Below are 20,542 nucleotides of genomic sequence, written 5' to 3' on the forward strand. Positions count from 1 at the left end.
AAATCCAAGCATATATGACCAGCTAATCTTCAACAAGAGTGTCAAGAATACACAGTGGGGAAAGAGCAGTCTTTGACAAATGGTGCTGGTAAAACTGGAAATCCACATGCAAATGAATGAAATTGAAACTACATATTATGCCCCCTCACACACACAAATTAAAGACTTAAATATGGGACCTGAAACCATACAACTCCTAGAAGAAAACATATGAGTAAAGCTTCATGACATTGATATTAGCAATGATTTGACACCAAAAGCACAGGCAACAAAAGTAAGGACAGACAAGTGGGATTATGTCAAACTAAAAAGCTTCTGAACAGCAAAGGAAACAAAAGAGTAAAAAGGCAACCTACGGGATGGGAGAAAATATTTGCAAATCATGTATCTATAAAGGGGTTGATATATAAAATATAAACTATATAAGGAACTTTTATAACTCAGTACCAAGAAAGCTAATAGCCTGATTTTAAAATGGGCAAAGGACTTGCCTAGACATTCTTTCAAAGAAGACATACATATGGCCAATAGGTATATAAAGAAATGCTCAGTCACTAATTATCTGGGAAATGTAGATCAAAACCACAAGATATCACTTCACATCTGTCAGGATGATTATTTTCAAAAAAATAAAAGTACGTGTTAGCAAGGATGGGGAGAAATTGGAATCCTCATACACTGTTGGTGGGGGGTTTTAAATGGTGTAGCCACTCTGGAAAACAGTATAGAGTTCCTCCAAAATTAACAATAGAACTACGATATGATCTAGCAATCCCACTTCTGGGTATTTATCCAAAAGAATTGAAATGAGGACCTCAAAGAGATATTAGCACTCTTATGTTCATTGCCATACTATTCACAATAACCAAGATATGGAAACAACCTAAATATCCATTGACAGAACAGATAAAGAAAATGTGGCATATTTATACAATGAAATACCATTTGACTTTAAAATGAAGGAAACTGCGATATGTGACAACATGGATGAAAGTTGAGGACACTATGTTAAGTAAAGTGAGCCAGTCACAGAAAAGACAATTACTTCATGATTCCACTTATATGAGGTACCTAAAATAGTCAGATTAGTAGAATCAAAGAATGGAATGGTGGTTGCCAGGGCTTGGGGGCAGGGAAATGGGGAGTCACTAATCAAGTTCAGTTAAGCAAGATGAATAAGCTCTAGAGATCTGCTTTACAACATCATACCCATAGTCGACAATAATGTATTGTGCACTTAAAAATATGTTGAGGGTAGATCTCACATTAAGTGTTTTTATCATAATATAATGAAAATTAAAAAAAAACTTGAGGGAAAAATATGTCACTTAGCCCAAGTAAAATATTTAGGATGGATCATACCTTAATTATGTAAATGGATATTAATATTGATGAAAAATCTATCTTGTTATTAAAAATTTCCAACTTACTTCTATAATTTGTTCCAACTGTCATCAATCAGGAAACTTCCTGTGTTCCTAACCCACATTCCTCACGCATAATCCTAAACTATTTTACTCCAATTTTTTGCTCAATTGCAAGGGTAATCAACTGTCACCATTCTTGATGTAATTCATCATGATTTAAAAACTGTTATTGAAATAACCTTTTCTTCCTCATGCTTAAAAACACAGTTCCTTTGAAATATTTATTTGTAAGTAGTATACATTATTTCCCCATCTACAGATGAGTTTTTTTCTTTTCTCCTAAGTATGTTCCAATTTTTCTTATAAAATATGGTACTTTAAACTGGAGCTAAGTAGCCTGAAATGTTAATGTGTATTACATGCATTGATCTTATTTGTGATAGCAATACAAAATCCAATATTCGTAGTTTAAAAAAATGATTTAATTCCCCTGCAAACATTTTAAGACTGATGTTAACATTTCACTTCTCAAATGAGACAACTGAGACAGAGGAAAGGTAGAACTTGCCAGAGAGACATGGCTAACGAGTAAGTACCAGAATTGGGAATTGATATCAGGTCTCTTAGTAGAACTCTGGCAATTTCCATAACACTGCAATTTGGTGTCAGTGCAGAGCTGAAGAGATGTGTTTTCCAGTCCCTCTTTTGGAAGATCAATGAGTTTCCCTGACAGGACATGTTATTTATAGACTCTCCACAGCTTAACAAGAAACACTAATAAGTGATCCCAAAACATTGGTGGTCATGATGTTCCATAACCTTTAAGAATTCAACAAAAGTTACCACGTCATTGGAAATGAGATCATATGACTCAAAATAGTCAATAATCAACATACTACATATTTGTGACTAACTTAACCATCTAATCCAAACATTATATCCACAGCTAAGGACAGTATTAGTAATTTAAGGCAATGGCACTTAAGAAGTTAATATGCAGAGAGGCAAAATGTCTTGATCAAAAGAAGCATGTGCCTCTCTTTTTACCTTCCCTGGCATGGGCTTTGATGCTTTGCTTCGTGACTGGCCAGCTGGCTGCTAGCTTGATAAACAGAACCTTTGCCCATCTCACAGGCCTTTGTGATTAGGGTCTGGCATCTTTAAGAAGACATTCCACACAGAGACATGCCAGAAGGAGGGGGTAAGGAAGATGGGGGAAGCAAGATCTGTTAGCTAGTGAGGACTAGGGGTGGTGAGGGAGACTGGCCAGGAAGCCTGCTGCTACCCATAAGGCAAGGTTTAACAGAGTGTAGCAATGGGCGAACAGCATGAATATATACCTTAAAGTCTAATCTTAGAATCTTCCTACGACCTCATGACAGCCCAAATTAAATTTCCTTTGCTCCCCACAGTTCACTCATTCTCTAATTCGTCCTGTCATCACACTGCATTGGAGATCCTTTCTGACTAGCTTTGACCTAACTTGAATTCAGTACACCCTGGCTACTACCTTAGATAGTCTTTAATAAACACACTTAGAAAAACATCCTCCATTCAGGATGGGCCTTGGTTGATGCTAGATTGGATTTACTGTTCCTTGTCAAAAGTTGCTAAAATAGGTTTGCCATTTGAAAAATTAAAATTATAGTTGAGAAGTGACTGAAAGAGGTTGCTGTAAATTGCTTTAAGACAATTAAAGACAATATAGTGGCCCTACAAAGAGTCACATGATTTTCAGGGTATCACAAATTGCTGTTTTTTTTTTAGTAATTATTTTTTAGAGAGAGAGAGTGAGTGAGTGCACAGGTGGAGGAGGGGCAGAGAGAGAGGGGGACAGAGGATCTGAACGTAGGCTCGAACTCACGAAGCACGAGATCATGACCTGAGCCGAAGTCAGACACTCAACCAACTGAGCCACCCAGGTGCCCCACAAATTACTTCTTGATAGAACTTTTACTCTGCTTTCTCTTCCCGCTAGTAGGTGAATAAATTGATGGGGAGAATGTTAGGACCATAGCAGCTTGATTCAAAAAGAATGGAACATTTTAATAAATCTATTAGTAGTTAGATTATATACAAACATGTGGTCAAAACCAATTTTAATGGGCTCCCTCAGTTACTTCCATAATTTTACAATGGTCAGTGGACTGACAATGGTCAGTCTGTGCTAACAACGCACATTCTATACTTTAATTCATTTTATCCCCTTTGTTGCACACCACCATCAATCGTTAAAGGGGTAGTTGTGACGCCATCTTTCGTCTCCTCAAGGCTGCCAAAAAAGAGGTGATACAAGCAGGAATTTCATGTGGATTCTCACATGAAGAAACTGCAGACCCCCTGGTGTAGTAATACATTTTTGAAAGTTAATTGCCTTTTGAATCATCCTGTACACTTTGATTTTAGAAAGTTACTTGAATAAGTCTTCCGTGTTATCCTGATTAATAAGATACTGAATGGAGGGAGGAGAGATGAAAAGTACAGCTGGAGATCCCTCAGCTGTGAAAGATGTGTCCATAAGACAGCCTGATGAGGGGCTGGATGAACCTGGGTCAAGATGTGAAAGGCCTGCTCTTGGATCTGCTGATTACACAGGTTGGGAGGGGAAGCTAGAATGACAGATGAGGCCCTCAATATTAAAATTTATCATCACAAGCACTGGACTGAACCCACAGGATTACTTTTAAGCACAGTGAATACAAACTGTACAAGTTCAAGGGGAGACTTGACTTGACTGCAGTTCACATACTCTGGGGATTTTAACTGACCATAGTTTTATACATATCAACATCTTGATGTAAAACCAACACCCATTCTCTGTCCCTTCCACCCCAACAAAAATTTCTCAAGAATTTATTTCTGTACAATCTTTGGCTGCATTAAGAAGATGTGGTACACACCCACACGTGTGCACGCACACACACACATCACTACTCGGTGATGAAAAAGAATGAAATCTTCCCATTTGCAACAACATGGATAGAACTAGAGTGTATTATGCTAGGCAAAATAAGTCAGAGAAAGACAGCTTTCATATGATTTCACTCATATGTGGAATATGAGAAACACAACAGATGAAGATAGGGGAAGGGAAGGCAAAGTAAGAGGAAAAACAGAGAGGGAGGCAAACCGTAAGGGCTCTTAAATACAGGGAACAAACTGAGGGTTGCTGGAGGGGCTAAAGGGCTGAGGGGTATTAAGGAGGGCACTTCTTGGGATGAGCACTGGGTGTCATATGTAAGAGATGAATCACTGGGTTCTACTCCTGAAGCCGAGACTACACTGTATGTTAACTAGCTTCAATTTATTTTTTTTAATGTTTCTTTTTGAGAGAGAGAGAGAGACAGAGTGCCGGCAGGGGAGTGGCAAATAGAGAAAAAGGAGACACAGAATCTGAAGCAGGCTCCAGGATCTGAGCTGTCAGCACAGAGCCCAACATGGGGCTCAAACTCACAAACCATGAGATCACGACCTGAGCCAAAGTCAGACTCTTAACCAACTGAGCCACCCAGGCGCCCCTAACTACCTTGAATTTAAATGAAAAATTAAAAAAAAACAAAAAAACAACATGTGTTCAGATCACAGGAAGGGTTGAGACTACTGTGCTCTGAACTGATCCTCTGACAACTGTAGTATTATGTTCAGTTTTGACACTGACATTGACAAATCTGATACATCTATAGTGGGGGACACAGACCATAGAGAGGACCAAAACTCATGTCACTTGACGAGGAGCTGAGGAAATGTGGATATCTTCCAAAGAAGAAAAACTCAAAGGCTCACCTATCCATACCTTTGAAGAAGTTGGGTACAACAATTACAAGTATGGACTCTCGTGTCAGATGGCCTGGGTTCAATCTTTGACGGATTTAGCAGAGATGGGCACCAAACTCTGACGTTCTCTGGGTAGAGTCCTGCAAAGCCTCTCAAATGAAAGGACTGTGCTATGTCATATTCATTTTGTATGTACACCAGGCCTGCCACATCTTCGGTGTTTAATAAATGTTTTCTTTCTCCTCCCTACAGACGTCATACGCAAAGAACTAAGGTCTCAGAAGCAAATTACAAAGGCGGTACAGAGGCACACTGGTTAAGCACCTGGTAGCAACTGCAAGGCAAATAACAGTGGCTCATGGCTGCCTGCCCCGCAGCTGGCAATGGTCATCATGAAAATAATGTGGGGAGCTGAAATCGGTAGTTGCCTCCTAGTAACTGAACAAGGAGGCAGCCTGAGTGAGAACAAACTGCCTTTTATCTTTTTTTTTTTTTATGAAGAAATTTGCATTTTAGTTATTGTCAGTTTCAGTGGGACCAAGTCAACTCAGAGTCAAGTCAGCTTGCAGTCTATCTTTTATCTTCTCTAATGTTGGCTCTCTTCTGTTGTTTTGTTTATAAACTTTGACAAAAGCATTGTTTGCCCTGATGTCATGTATCATGCTGTTTTGCCCTGAAATGAAAATACCTGCTATTAAAGCTTAATTAAAAAATACAGTTGTTTCCACTTCACAGCTATCAGAAGAATCTATTACAGTGTTTGTTTTCTCTTTATGTGAGATAATTTGGGGGAAATGCTAGCTCCTCACTCCACAGAAGGTCACTAACTAAAAAGAGATGGTTTAATTGATAAGCATTCTTTAAGGAATGTAGAGTATTCCCAAGATCCTATCCTTGCAGGGCTCTGGGCTTTGGAATGAAATCAAAGTCTTGTTAAAAGCTCAGCATCTAAATGTAGCCATTCAGAAAATAGCCATGAAAATTCCTTTTTTCCCCGAGCTAGCTCTTCCTTAAAGTATTGTGAAATGTAAAATAATTTTAAATGTCTTACCCACTTAGTTCAAATTATAAAACACATACAATGTCAAAATGGGTTAGGGTTTAAGCATAACAGTTATCACTTGATTATTTCATACACATGTATATATATACCTACACACACACACACCCTCTCCTTAAATACCTCTCTTTAAATATTGACATGGGTGGGTAATACAGTCTAAGAGTCAATTGTATCGCTGAGTATTATCGTATGAAATGCAGGAAAATATCAATATATTTCCTTGGGAACTCAGTAAGATTTTTCCATTTTGGTGTGCTCTGTTTATTCCTTACCTCAATAAAGGTGCTGACCCCAAGGAAAACTAACAAACCAGGTTTCCAAAACAAAATTCTAAAAGGTTGAGAGGTCAGAGAAAGGACACACTGAGATGCTTTGATATGGAGGTAGGCATATGATCAAGAAGAAGGCTTGGAACCAACTTTATTTCATGAGATTCTACTTCTGGACTGCTTCTATAAATGACGCTTTCCCATGGCCATTTAGTTCTACTTATGTAATATGTTTGTTCGACATATACCCGGAGTTAAATCATGTAAGAGGAGTCAAGTGACTTCTACATACCTAAAACATTGTGGGCCAGATAGCCTCTGCAGCCTGCATGGCCTCCATTCCCCTCGGGTTCACCATATACCAGCTTATCCTCATTCTTCGTCTTATCCCTGGTTCCCCAAGCCTCTTTTTGCTTCAGGGCAGTCACATATCCTCTTCTCTCTGACTAAATATCTGGTCTCTGCTCATCCTCTTCATCTTGGCCAATCCTCACCCTTGAGCCTCAGCCTAAACATCGTTTTTGAAGGAAGGCCTTTCCTATCTCCTTGCCCTGCCCTGCCATTGATCTAGATTGGGATCCCGGTTTCTAAATTCCCACAGCTTGATAGTTGCCTTCCATGGCACTCATCATGACTATCACTATCCAGTTCCATGTGCCATGACGTCTTTATTATTAGTCTCCTCTCATAGACTGCGAAGCCTACTAAGGCAGTGGCTGCGCTGACACTTAGCAAGATGGCGCCCAGGACATCACATGTGTGCCATGAACGTTCTTGGAATGAATGAACAGAAGGAACCCACTGAGAACCTAAAGCTACTTGTACCACATTTCCATCCACTTGGGTGGTGCCTGCCTGGAAATTTTTGACTTAAAGTTTATTTAAGAAAGTGTCTGGATCCTTGCCCCCTTCTCTCTGCCCTCCCCCACGTCTTCCTTCTCCCCAGCACACATACCCCAGGGAGTCTGTGAAAACTACCAATGAAAGATACTGCTTTTTACCACAGAATCTTGTCACATATCCTGGAATTTTATAGATAACATATACTTGTAGTTTTACCCCAGTGGTTACCAGAAAGGAGAGTTGTTCTTAATGAAACTTTAATGCTCTTGCCCTTCCCATTACCGGATGATTGGTAAGACTAATGATGGAGTAAGAGAGAATCAGAAAAATAAATGGCCATAAATTAAATCCTACTATGATCTAATTCTACTGAGATTCTTCTTTCCAAAATACAAACAGCTCTGTCTAAGCTCTCCACTTGAACCCAAAGGTGCATTTTTCATTCAGCTTAGCGCACACCTTAGGGAAGGATATAGCTTTAAATCACGAAACTAACACATTTCCACATTTCTTCTGATAAACTGAGGTGCGTCTGGCACCACCCTCAGACTTTCTACAGAATTTACAAAACAAAGAAAACATTAAAAATCAAAAGAAAAAGAAAAACATTTGCATTTCCAAAAGGCAATCTTTTATAAATATTACTTTAAGAGAAAATAAAATATGTTTGACTTAATGCTGTCTGTAGTAAAATGACCATAGGGACAGGTCTAAATGGTTTATTAAGTAAGAAAAATTGAACATATGAAAAATTGTTCTCTCCAAGAATATTTCTAACCCACACATGTAATTTATATCATGGCAAAATTCAACACAAAAGGTCTATTGTTTTTGGCAAAATAACTTGCAAACATGCTTAATTAGGATGCAAACTGAAAGCACATTTTAATACTGTTGACAGCCACGAGCTTTTGACAGTGATTTCCGCTATTATTATTTTACTTATGGAAACATTCGAAAAGCAGTAAATATGAAACTAGAGGACAGTTATTAAAGAGATATAATATTTTAATCTTAGGATTCTCATTTCTGTGTCAACATCACAAATAATATGCTTGAACATCCCCACCTTGCAGTAGGGATGAAAGAAATTATTTTTGCAATGAAAGCTTACTCCCATGGATATTTGAAAAAGATGTCAGCATTTAAGTTAATCAATACCTGCTTCCAGTGGGCTTTACTTTGAGAAGTGATGCCTCTTCCTGGAGAGAAGGGATAATTCTTTATACTGACATTCCATTCCATTTACTGCAAGATGTAAATGAATGCCTCCATTAAATGAATTCCATGGTCAGTTAATATCCAAAGAAGTCTTTTCTCTATTGTATATTCTTACCCACCATAGGAACACTTAGATCCTAAAAATAAATCTAAAATATTATAACCCAGGGCACCATTTTCAAACTGCGAATGCCCAGTTGTTCCAAGGCTGTGGCTTATATAATTCTTTGTTTCTATAGATTACAGACTAAGGATATAAAAAGGGAGGACCAGGTTACAGGACTGAATGAAACAGAAGAGGAATTTGGTTATATTATCTGGATATTCTAGCTCTTTCACATATTTAAATTTCAGTGATCATTTGTAACTTGTAATTTATGTATGACAAAATACAAGGTAGAGATGGGGCACCTGAGTGGCTCAGTCAGTTGAGCGTCTGACTTCGGCTCAGGTCATGATCTTGTGGTTCGTGAGTTCCAACCCCACATCGGGCTCACTGCTATCAGGCAGTCACTGTTGAGCCTGCTTTGGGTCCTCTGTCCCCCTCTCTCTGCCCCTCCCCTGGTTGTGCTCTCCCCAAAATAAATAAGTGTTTTTTTTTTTTTTAAAGTAGACTTAAAGCATTGCATGGTATAGTGGAAAGAGTTCCGGTCTCTGGTTCTCTCCCTCCCCCTTGCTGTATAACCTCAGATAAATTAATTCAGTAACTTTCTGCCCTGGGCCATAACTTCTCATTTGGTTTTCTTATCTGAAAATGACAGTTACTTATCTGAAAATGACAGTTATCTGTGATAACTTGAAAAATAAATCTAATAGAGGTCACCAGTCTGAAGGGTTAAAAACTTCAGGGGTGGATATGTGACCTGAGTCCTCTAGGCTCACTGTTTAAAGATCTTATTTTACCTCTACACACAGCCTTAGAGTTGAATAAAATGTGAAGAAGCTAACTAGCTATTCTATTTTGTGAGACTCTATTGAACTTTTCACTGATTTGCTTCTTATTATAAAATTAATACATGCTTATTGCAGATGCTTTCAACAGCTCAGAATGGTATACAGAAAAAAGTACTTCCCTTCACTGCTGCTTTCTCTCTATCACACACACCCACACCACTTCTCGTTTCCACTCCCCAGAGATCATTATAAACAGTTTCTTTTAAAGTAAAATACTTTGAAAATAGAAAATGCTGTAAGACAATTTATGGATTTAAAAAAATACATTAAAGAAAAATCTCAAATTATTTCATGCCAGTCAGGATTGGTGAAATCTCAAATTCCCTCGGAACAACAGAATGACCAATTGCTGGGTAAGGCAACTGAAATAATAATCCTGTAAACAAATCATCCAAAGTGTATGGCTAGAGACAGCCCACAGCAAAGATGGAATAAAGCCTTCAAGGAACACCACCTCCTCCTCATGGTTAACAACTTGATGACGTTCTTCAACATGTTTTAATGATTATCATACCTTCCCCTTCACAAAGGATTGATTTATTATGGTTTAAATTTAAAGAATACTGGTTTTCCAGTTTTGAATCAGGCTTAGATTACAGAACACATAAAATCAATGACTTTGTTCTAGACAAGAAAAGACCACAGCGTTCATTTAAGTGCAAAAGGAACAGTCCTGGGGAAACATTCTTCATGGGGTTCTACGTGCTGTTTCCACCACCCGCTTCACCACCTCTCTCCTTCCCTGATTGCTGTCATCAGCACCACCACACCTAACATTTCCATGGCTCCTTAAAATTCACAAACAACTTCACATACCACTTATCTTAATCTTCCAAATAATGTCGGGTAGAAAGAACCATCTTAGCTTTTCAATACACAATACACACACACACACACACACACACACACACACACACACACACACACACTAAAAAACCTGAAGCTCAGAGCAGCGAGGTGATTGGCTCAAGATCTTTCACCCAGTAAAGGGACACTTGCCCAGGTTTATGACGACTTCAAAGTGTGTATCTCCAACTCAGATCTCCCCTCTGCAGCTCCAGGACCCACATCCAATCTCCGACTCAACATCTGCACTTTCGTTCTGAGGGTAAATTCAGTTTCCAGGCTGAGCCCATGATATTCTCCCATTAACTTGCTTCTCTTTCAGTGGTTTTCCTTCTCAGTAAATGGCACCATCATCCTTTCAGTTGCTTAAGCCAAAAACTTAGGCATCATCTCTATCCACCACCCCTTTTCTCAACATGCATACATGGACTCCATTAGATTTTGCCTTCTGAAGATTTCTCAAAAATGTCCATTTCTCCTTGTCTCCACCATGAACAACACAGCCCATGGCCCCAGCATCTCACTTTGAAATCATTTTCATGTTATACCCTGCACTTCCCTCACCACCTCCACTCCATGCATTCTCCACTTGGTAGCCACCGTGATTCGGTAATTCCTCTACTTAAAATCTTTGGTTGGCTTCCTAATGCTCTTCAGATAAAGGGAAGAATCCCTAGTGTGGCCTATAAGAGCCGGTATGATCTGACCGCTGCAAACTGGCAAGATAAATGAGTGCTTTCCATAGTTTCAAGATACCATGCTGTATTTTTAAATAATGAGTATTTAAGTTCTGCGTTTATATAATGCATAATATTTAATAACATAAGTGCATTAATTGTAGAGTGACATTCACACTTGTGGATTTTAAAGCATTAAGATATGACCACATATAAATCTTAGTGAATTCTTTCTTTTTTTTTTTTTTTTTAAATTTTTTTTTTTTCAACGTTTATTTATTTTTGGGACAGCGAGAGACAGAGCATGAACGGGGGAGGGGCAGAGAGAGAGGGAAACACAGAATCGGAAACAGGCTCCAGGCTCTGAGCCATCAGCCCAGAGCCTGACGCGGGGCTCGAACTCACGGACCGCGAGATCGTGACCTGGCTGAAGTCGGACGCTTAACCGACTGCGCCACCCAGGCGCCCCAATTCTTTCTTAAATATAACCAAATTCATTTTATAATACTATATTAATTAAAATACATGCCCAAATATGTGTAATAAAATATATAATAATCATATAATTTATTTCATTGTGTGTGATTTCTATCTGTTTCAAGCCTTTGGATAGCTGGAGAGATGGACATGTCTCCCATGTTGTATGGATTACTCATCTCAGAGTCTAAAAAGCAGAGTCAACTTCATGTGATTGTGTCTTGTGCATTTACCCAGGGCCTACACATAGAAGAGCTTGGTTTCACTGCCTTACTATTTGGTCTTGAAATTCTTACTAATTTTTGAACAAGGGTCCTATATTTTCATTTTGTCCAAGTAACCACAAGTTGTTTAGTCCATTCCTGCTAAAAAGAACCTCAATGTATTAAGAGTTGAACTCTCTTGTATCATTCAAGACCAAAGTATTTATTGCATTCTATTTCTGGATTTCTTCACAGAAGGAGGACTCTGAGGACCACTGGAGTCAGAATTGTCAATCAATGGGGGAAGGGTGTTTATATACTGTGGTCAATCACAGACTTCAGGCCAATAAAACATAAGCTTCTACTCAACAAATGAGGTTTCCAGGGGTGCCTGGGTGGCTCAGTTGGTTAAGCGTCTGACTTTGGAACTCAGGTCATGATCTCGTGGTGCATGGGTTCAAGCCCTGTGTCAGGCTCTGTGCTGATAGCTCAGAGCCTGGAGTCCGTTTTGGATTCTGTCTCCCTCTCTCTCTGCTCCTCCTCTGCTCATGCTGTGTGTTTCTTTCTCAAAAATAAATAAACACTGAAAAATTTCTAAATACATACATACATACATACATACATAAACAAATAAATAAATAAATAAATAAATAAATAAATAAATAAGATTTCCAAATACAATAAAATGTGGTTAACAACTTTGGCTAGTGAAAGAGGTAATACCAACGATGGTTAATGTGGAACATCCCCTGGATTCAGCTGCTACTTAAGTCTTGTCCTAGAGTATGGGCAATAGCTGGGCAAAGGCAGGTATAATCAACTTTACTAAAGAGTCTAGTGGTAGCAACATTAGAAATATTTTTATGATTTATAGAAGTCCATCTGTACTTTGTACTAAGCAAAATAAAAAAGTGAACCCCTGTGGGAAATTTTCTGCATGTGAAAAATGTGTCCCCAGCAGGTGCTTCCAGGATTGCAATCTTTGATGCAAGCAAGCAATGTAATGGTGGGGGAAAATTGTGCTGTAATGGCTGAAAAGATGCTAGGTTTAAAGCACATCATGTGCTACTTTCATCTTGTAGAAGTTAAAAGGCTGCTAGCATCTGTAAATTATCATTAAATATATATATATTAATGGGGCGGGCGCCTGGGTGGCGCAGTCGGTTAAGCGTCCGACTTCAGCCAGGTCACGATCTCGCGGTCCGTGAGTTCGAGCCCCGCGTCGGGTTCTGGGCTGATGGCTCAGAGCCTGGAGCCTGTTTCCGATTCTGTGTCTCCCTCTCTCTCTGCCCCTCCCCCGTTCATGCTCTGTCTCTCTCTGTCCCAAAAATAAATAAACGTTGAAAAAAAAAATTAAAAAAAAATATATATTAAATATATATATCACATATATATTTATTAAATATATATATCATTAAATATATATATATACATATATAATTATTATTATTTTGTATGAAAGTGAATGATCCTTAAAGAGTTGGTTTACTGCTTACCCTAATTAATGTAGGTGAATTTAAAAATGAATATCTACATAAAATTTAAATTTTAGGCTGATAATTTTTCCCCAGAGCTCAAAATTTATGTAGAATATGAAAATTTCAACTTTCTTGAGAAGGTTATGCTTCTGAGATAAAAATTACAGGATAACACGTTTCTAGAAGTTCCCATTTGTGATAAATGGGAAGCATTCAGATGTAATGGTGCATACTTCAAGAAGAATTGTGGTGTCAGAATTGGTTTCAAGTCTCTACTTGGCTATTAACTACTTAACAATTTACTTGATTTTTCTTTTTCTTTTTTAAAAATTTTTTGAATGTTTATTTTTGAGAGAGAGACAGAACGTGAGTGGGGGAGGGGCAGAGAGCGAGGAAGACACAGAATCCGAAGCAGGCTCCAGGCTCTGAGCTGTCAGCACAGAGCCCGACATGGGCTTGAACTCACAAACTGTGAGATCATGACCTGAGCCGCGGTCGCCCAACCAACTGAGCCACCCAGGCGCCCTGAGTTTTCTAAGCCTCAGTTTCCAATTCCTAAATAAGAATAACAACAGCCCAGGAATAAGGCTACTGCGAGGATCAAATTAGATGTAAGTGTTTAGCACAGTGACTAGGACATGACGAACACTCTACAAATGTAGCTGTCATCACTGATGACATTTTTCTCCAGGATTTTAATCTATTAAATAGTTACCTTATTGACAGGAACAATGTTTTTGACATTGTAGTAGAAGCCAAAATAAACCATGTTGAAAACCCCATGACGTCCCAAAGTTGCTGTAAATCCTTTGTTGAGGCCCTGGAGTCCCAAGCCTTCCTTCTTAATGATGTGTCTTGCATAACTCATAGTGGATGGTTGCTGTAGGAGAGAGGAGGAAAGCCAGAAAGATCATCTTTGAGACCGTGAAATAGAGTAAATTACCATTTTAGCTTCCCTTCAAGCCAAAACTATTAGGGACGATTTTTGTCTCCAACATGCATAATCATGCCTAGATTCATGCTTTTAAAATTAAGAAGCCCAAAAAGTAAACAAAATTGCATGCATACAGGTCTGAAAGGGAAGATTTCTGGCAAAAACCAAAAAACAAAAAACCCACATCTTTGTTGGAATTAGTGAAACTAAGGTCATGTAATACCTATCATCACTACCTACATGTAAATAGCTGTATCCAATTCTGGATTATCCAAAGTAATGGAGGGGATTAGCCATACAGATAAACTGGTAATCCGTAGCTGTGCATAATCCAAAAGGAATTTATATTTGGTTCTCGAATCCAGCATATTTACTTTTCTAATTATGTTTTTCTAAAATGAATGTTACAATTAATCTTGACTCCATTGGCTCAATAGTTTAAAGTGGCACCAGGTTAGAAATCGGGCATGGATAAATTGCAGTTGTTTGTAGACTTCTTCAAGAGGGTGCGCAATCAGTGTGTATCACTCACTGTGATAAATGATGAGTCAGTGGTGCTGGGAGTAGTGGGTTACCTTTAATTTACTTCCTTCCACTCTTCCGATAGATTACCCGACCCTAAAATACCCTGACTGCTGAACTCCAGTCTATTGCTACTTTTGGAACATGCTACAGAGCTCACTGTAGCTTTCCCTGAGGTTTATAATTCATTACAATACAATAACAGTTCATGTGGGTTTTTTTTTTAAAGTTGAATGATTGCTTCCTTTTGGAGGTACAGTACAAAGGGTATCTCTCCATATATATATATATATATATTTTTTTTTTTTTTTTAATGTTTATTTTTGACAGAGAGAGAGAGACACACACACAGCATGAGCAGGGGAGGGGCAGAGAGAGAGGGAGACACAGAATCTGAAGCAGGCTCCAGGCTCTGAGCTGTCAGCACAGAGCCCAACACAGGGCTCAAACTCACTAGCTATGAGATCATGACCTGAGCTGAAGTTGGACGCTCAATGGACTGAGCCACCCAGGCGCCCCGTTCCTTGTTATATATATATATTTTTTAATTTTTTTTTCAACGTTTATTTATTTTTGGGACAGAGAGAGACAGAGCATGAACGGGGGAGGGGCAGAGAGAGAGAGAGGGAGACACACAATCGGAAACAGGCTCCAGGCTCCGAGCCATCAGCCCAGAGCCTGACGCGGGGCTCGAACTCACGGACCGCGAGATCGTGACCTGGCTGAAGTCGGACGCTTAACTGACTGCGCCACGCAGGCGCCCCTCCTTGTTATATTTTGAATGAATAGTAAAGAGGGGGAAATGTTCAGTATTTAATTTTTTTCCCCCGTGAGGCAAGCACTGATGTGACATTTGGTTTTTTTTCTCCAATATGCATAACCTGGAGCAGGTCGCTGGAGTGCTCATGGCAGTCTGATGTGCTTTCTAAGTGTTTTCTTATCATGTGCAATTAAGGTTGTATCAGAACAGAGAAGAACAAACCCAATCAAGGTTTTTCATCCACCTTGTATTTATAGCTATGTAATTAGCATGAGATACTTAATTGAGCTTGTTTATATAGTAAATCCTGTAGGTTTTGCTGATGTTTTAAAAACTCCTAACTACAATACTACACTCGACTTCATCTTTTCATTTTGTACAATAAATTGTATTAAGCTTAAGGAAACCCTTTTTTGCAACATGAAAAAAAAACACATGAGAATGCATCCTAAAAATAATAAGCAAACATTTCATATAGGAAAACCAAAAATTCTCAGAAGGTTAAAGTTCACTCTCTGTCCTACAAAATGGGACTTTTTTAATTCGTGTTCTGGCACACTGTCTATCAACACAAATTATTTATTTTGGTTTTCAAAACAGACTTGAGGACAAGTTGAGCAGAAATTCATTTCTGTTGGAAAGACTCTGGAAATGCTGGGCAAACCACCTAAGCTCTGCTCTCCTGCTCTGAGGAAGGCAGCCAAGGGGCACATTTTGAACTTAAGTGCCTGGTTGCGTCTGAACTCTAGTTGTGAATCATTAGGTAAATCAGGGAGCAGCACAGTAGATAGAAATAACGGGTTGGAGCTAGACAGCTCCAGGTTTGAGTCTCAGCAATTCCACTTGCTAGCTTGGGCAAGGATTTTATGTGCTCTTATTTATCCTCACTGTACTCATCTGTAAAATAAGAATAATAATAGAATCATAGAAGAGAATCTTTCTCATCGCACTGCTGTGATGACAATAAATAAGTCAATGCATTTTTCCTATATAAGCACTCACTACATATTAACTGTTAATAATGGTAATTATGCTGTCAATAAAAATAGTTCTAATAATGAAACAACAGGTAATTTCTTTGTTGGCTGGAGGCAATGATGTTAAAAAAACAGAGGCTGATTTGAGGGAGAAGAAGGGCATGCATAACTAGCCTCGTCCTTTTCCTTTCTTCTGGCTGTCCTTTCCTTTTCCCAGAGCCCTGGACCCTTGTGATTTGTCACAGGAAATGCATCCAGAATGCAATAGGAAAAGGTCTACTTCCTCTGAGGCCTAACAAAATCTAGCCTTTGGGCTGGAGATCTTGTCCAGGGATCTTGCTCACCCCAGGGACTTTCCTCTCTAGAGCAGTGGATCCTATAAAATGGCCTCTTCCCTATCCTTCCAAGTTAACATCGTTGGTAAGAATTCTCCACTGGGTAAGTCTGTGGGCTACAGAAGCAAGGTCACAAGGGAGCAAAGATTGGGAATGAAAAAGTCACCAGCTGTGCCTCCACCTGCCACAGCCTACAGCCTGGAGAGCTTATTCATGTGTGTTACCACGTACCGGGAACACAGTAAGTGCTCATCGATGTTAACCACTAACATAGATATTTGGCACTTTACATATATCACGTTATTTAATCCTCTCAACAAGTGTGTGAGATAGGTATTACCATTATTCCCATTTGACTGATGGGGAAACTAAGGTTGAGTTACTTGCTCAAGATCACAGACATAGTGCCAGTGCTCAACTAAAGCCTCTCAGACCCCAAGTCCATACTTGGTTTTGCCATCCTAACATATCTGATTGCTTTTCTCAACCTTGTAATGTGAGGAACGGGTAATATTTTCCTTATTTTGCAGGTGAGGAAACTAAGGATTGTTCCCATAAAAAGTAGGAGTGTGCTTTTTGCTTCATTCAGCAACATTGTATCACACACATGTAAGCAAATATTTAATTAGAAAGGCAAAACATGACTTCCACTGGGATGCTTAAATAGGAAAATACAGAATCATTTTGACTAGATCTCTGTAAACACAAGGAATTTTACTAAACGTATTTGATTACTGGGCTTCCATTTCAAAACAAAATGGTGACTGATTGGCATCATCAGCCAAATGATTCCAATACTATCCAACCCAGCAGGTCACCCACCAGCTCAGTTTCCTTCCAACATTTAGATTCACTGCAATTTTCATATTTAGTTACCAGTTGTGGGCCAAATTGCATTATAACTTCCTAGAAGTACTTTTCACTGACTGCACCAGAACGCAAGCAGGGAAGAATAAGTGGATAGGAAGGTAGCTAATACTGTGATATCACACTGCTCTCCACACTGCTTTGTAGAAATCTTCAGGTCACTGATACCTGTCAGAATATTTCCCTCTGACATAACTCAAAGTCTTTCAGTTTCACTTCAGCTATTGTCAACTGCTAATTCTGGGAACTCTGTTCTTTCATGCATTCATTTATTCAACAAATTCCTATTGTGTGCCTAGTGGGTGCCATGTTCTGTGCTAAATGTCTAGTGCAGTACTTTTTGTTCCTATTCTAGAAACAAGTTATTTTTGCTTTGATTTTCTCTTACTTGGAGAGATACGCTGATAATTTTTTATATCTGCCCATGAGAATATTCCACAATGGTTATGAAATATGGAATCAAATTTCTGTTTCAAAAGTCCTTAAGAGGCTTAATTAAAGAGAAGTTTCTTCGCCTACACAATACTCCCAGGCATCACTCCGGGACACATTCCTTACTCACTGAGAGTCCAGTATTACCAACAAATCACTGAGATGACTTATGGCAGCCTGAGCTATTTTTTCTGGAGTTCTTCCACCTAACTACTGCCCATAGCTGGCTCTGACTAGCTTGTGAGATCACAGACTGAAGCAAGGGCAGAAGGCATTGTTCTCTGTGTAAATAGCTCTCAGAGTACGGCCAATAGGTATAGACGTGGGGTGTGTGTCAATGAATTTCCTCCATCCCTAAAGCCAGAGAAGAGCTCTAGGCACATCATGTCAAAAGTTAGCACGCTCCACATGCGTTCCTTTACCTGCTTCCTAGGACAAGGTGAATTTTGCTGTATTTTAGAGCCAATGGAATAGGGCGTTGCATTGAATTTCATCACATGGCTGGAAAGCAAACCGGATGAGACCTTTACACAATGGAGTGAGTGTCCATATCCGGCCCTTCAGAAAAATACTGCTTTGTTAAAAAAAGAAGAGACTCAGTTGCTGCTTTTAGGTAGGAGAATACCCTGGTTCTTTAGGAGATAGAAGATCACTTATGTTTTTCATTGGTCAAATAAAGTCTCAAAGCATTTTGATACATTTGAAAAGAAAAAAGAAAAAAAAAATCCCTCCCTGTTTTTTGAGAACAAAATATAAGTGAAAGAATATGAATTGGGCTAAAATTGCACATTTACACATTTCTTTAGCTGAGATACTTCACTAATTCATCATTATAGTTTATTTTAATAGAGCAAGATTATGGACAAAAAGACACTCAGAATATAATTATAGTTTATACCTAGAGTTTATGTTTGATGAATGGGTCTATTTTTTAAATAATCTGTGAGGGGATAACAATTTGCCATAAACAAACTTTCCCAGATGCTAAGCCACTAAGCTACATCAATACCAACTTGCTACCCAATAACCACTCCTGGAGGAACACAGGGCTTTCCAGGTGATGAGATGCTAACACTGTGCCTTGACACTGCACTGTTGGCAGAGCAGGAAAGAAGGTGACTGTGCTGTGGCCACAATGGTGACCACTCAATGACTGGCAACACAGAAGGAGTCTTTGTTTTTTCATGGTTCCAGAAACACTTTAGACTTTCCCTTAAGTTTCATAATTACCCGCATTTCTTTATCCCAATAAAAGCAGTGTGGTTGACTAGAAAGAGAACTCTATGCTATTGTTCAGTTCCTTAGAGCTACTGATTTCATTAGGCTTTATTTTCCCTATCTATACAATGGAGATAAAGCCACCGACCTTATAGAGGTAATGGGAGAATTTGAAATACCAAGAATGTGTATATGTGTGGGCATTAGAAAAAAGTGGCAGAATGAATAGCAGTTACCAAAGCACTGGGGTTGGAGGGGAGTGCTGGTGGAAATTACAAACTATTTTTTCTTTCTTAAATGTTTGTTTTTGAGAGGGAGAATGTGTGCATGTGTGTGGGTAGGGTGGGGGTAGTGGCAGAGAGAGAGGGGGAGACAGAATCCCAAGCATGCTCCATGCTGTCAGCAAAGAGCCTGATGCAGGGCTCAAACCCACAAACTGTGAGATCATGACCTGAGCCAAAATCAAGAGTTGGACACTTAACCAACTGAGTCACCCAGATGCCCCTAATTTTTCTTTTTGTAGGTTTGTATTACTTGATTTGTAGGAAAGAACCAATGTAATACTTTTACCATTTACAAAATCATATAAGTTCAAAAAATCAAATAAAGGAAAAAACATGTAAGGCATCTTACACAGTATCTGGCATATAGTAGATGTTCTGTAAATGGTAGCTATTATCATTACTTCAAAGTCTCAATTCTGAAAGCAAAAATCTAGAGTTCCTGGCACGGCTGAATGGAAGACTGAAGTCTATTTTCTGTAAATGATAATAGAGAGACAACTTGGCTGCTGCCTTAGGTATTGTTGAAAGATAACTATAGGAATGGATTCATATACATAATTCACTTTTCTGCCCACAAGAATCACAGACTGGAAAGAAATAATTTATGTACTGAGCAGTTTCCAGGCAGTGTTTCACACAGTAATGCAGGAAAAATTTGAACTTAACTCAGTACATCATCATGAATGTTGACATGCCCTTGAAGCTGGCTTCTCACACTATCTGTAAACAGAGCCACACGCTCATTCTCTAACTCAACTTCCCTCTTTATTGAAAGAGAAATCACAAAATACAGTCCTTCTATTTACTTTATATTGACTCTACATAATGCAACTAAGTTTAAACATCTGTTAAATGCCTATGGAGAAAATAATCACTAAGCTTTGTGATATCATATATGATCTAATTGGTCTCTATTAGATTATTAAGCTCCCAGGAGAAAGTTAGTGGTGTTATCCAAAACCAGAATCAAACCCTGAACTAATTTTTTAAAAATCCCTATTGTTAAAGATTCTGCCATCAATGACACATTTGCTATCTGTT

The 20,542-nt window shown here is 38.8% G+C and overlaps 1 protein-coding gene across 4 annotated transcripts in view; it reads right to left on the minus strand.

The window, feature by feature from the left end:
* SLC25A21 (solute carrier family 25 member 21) overlaps window positions 1-20,542 on the minus strand; it is a 482,637-nt gene that overhangs the window by 18,533 nt on the left and 443,562 nt on the right. For all 4 annotated transcript variants that reach the window (XM_045450741.1, XM_045450742.1, XM_045450740.1 and 1 more), the window contains one exon: window positions 13,888-14,052. In XM_045450741.1, the coding sequence (XP_045306697.1) occupies window positions 13,888-14,052 (165 nt within the window). The remainder of the gene's footprint in view (window positions 1-13,887; window positions 14,053-20,542) is intronic.

Source organism: Leopardus geoffroyi, chromosome B3, assembly GCF_018350155.1.
Source record: "Leopardus geoffroyi isolate Oge1 chromosome B3, O.geoffroyi_Oge1_pat1.0, whole genome shotgun sequence".
NCBI lineage: Eukaryota > Metazoa > Chordata > Mammalia > Carnivora > Felidae > Leopardus > Leopardus geoffroyi.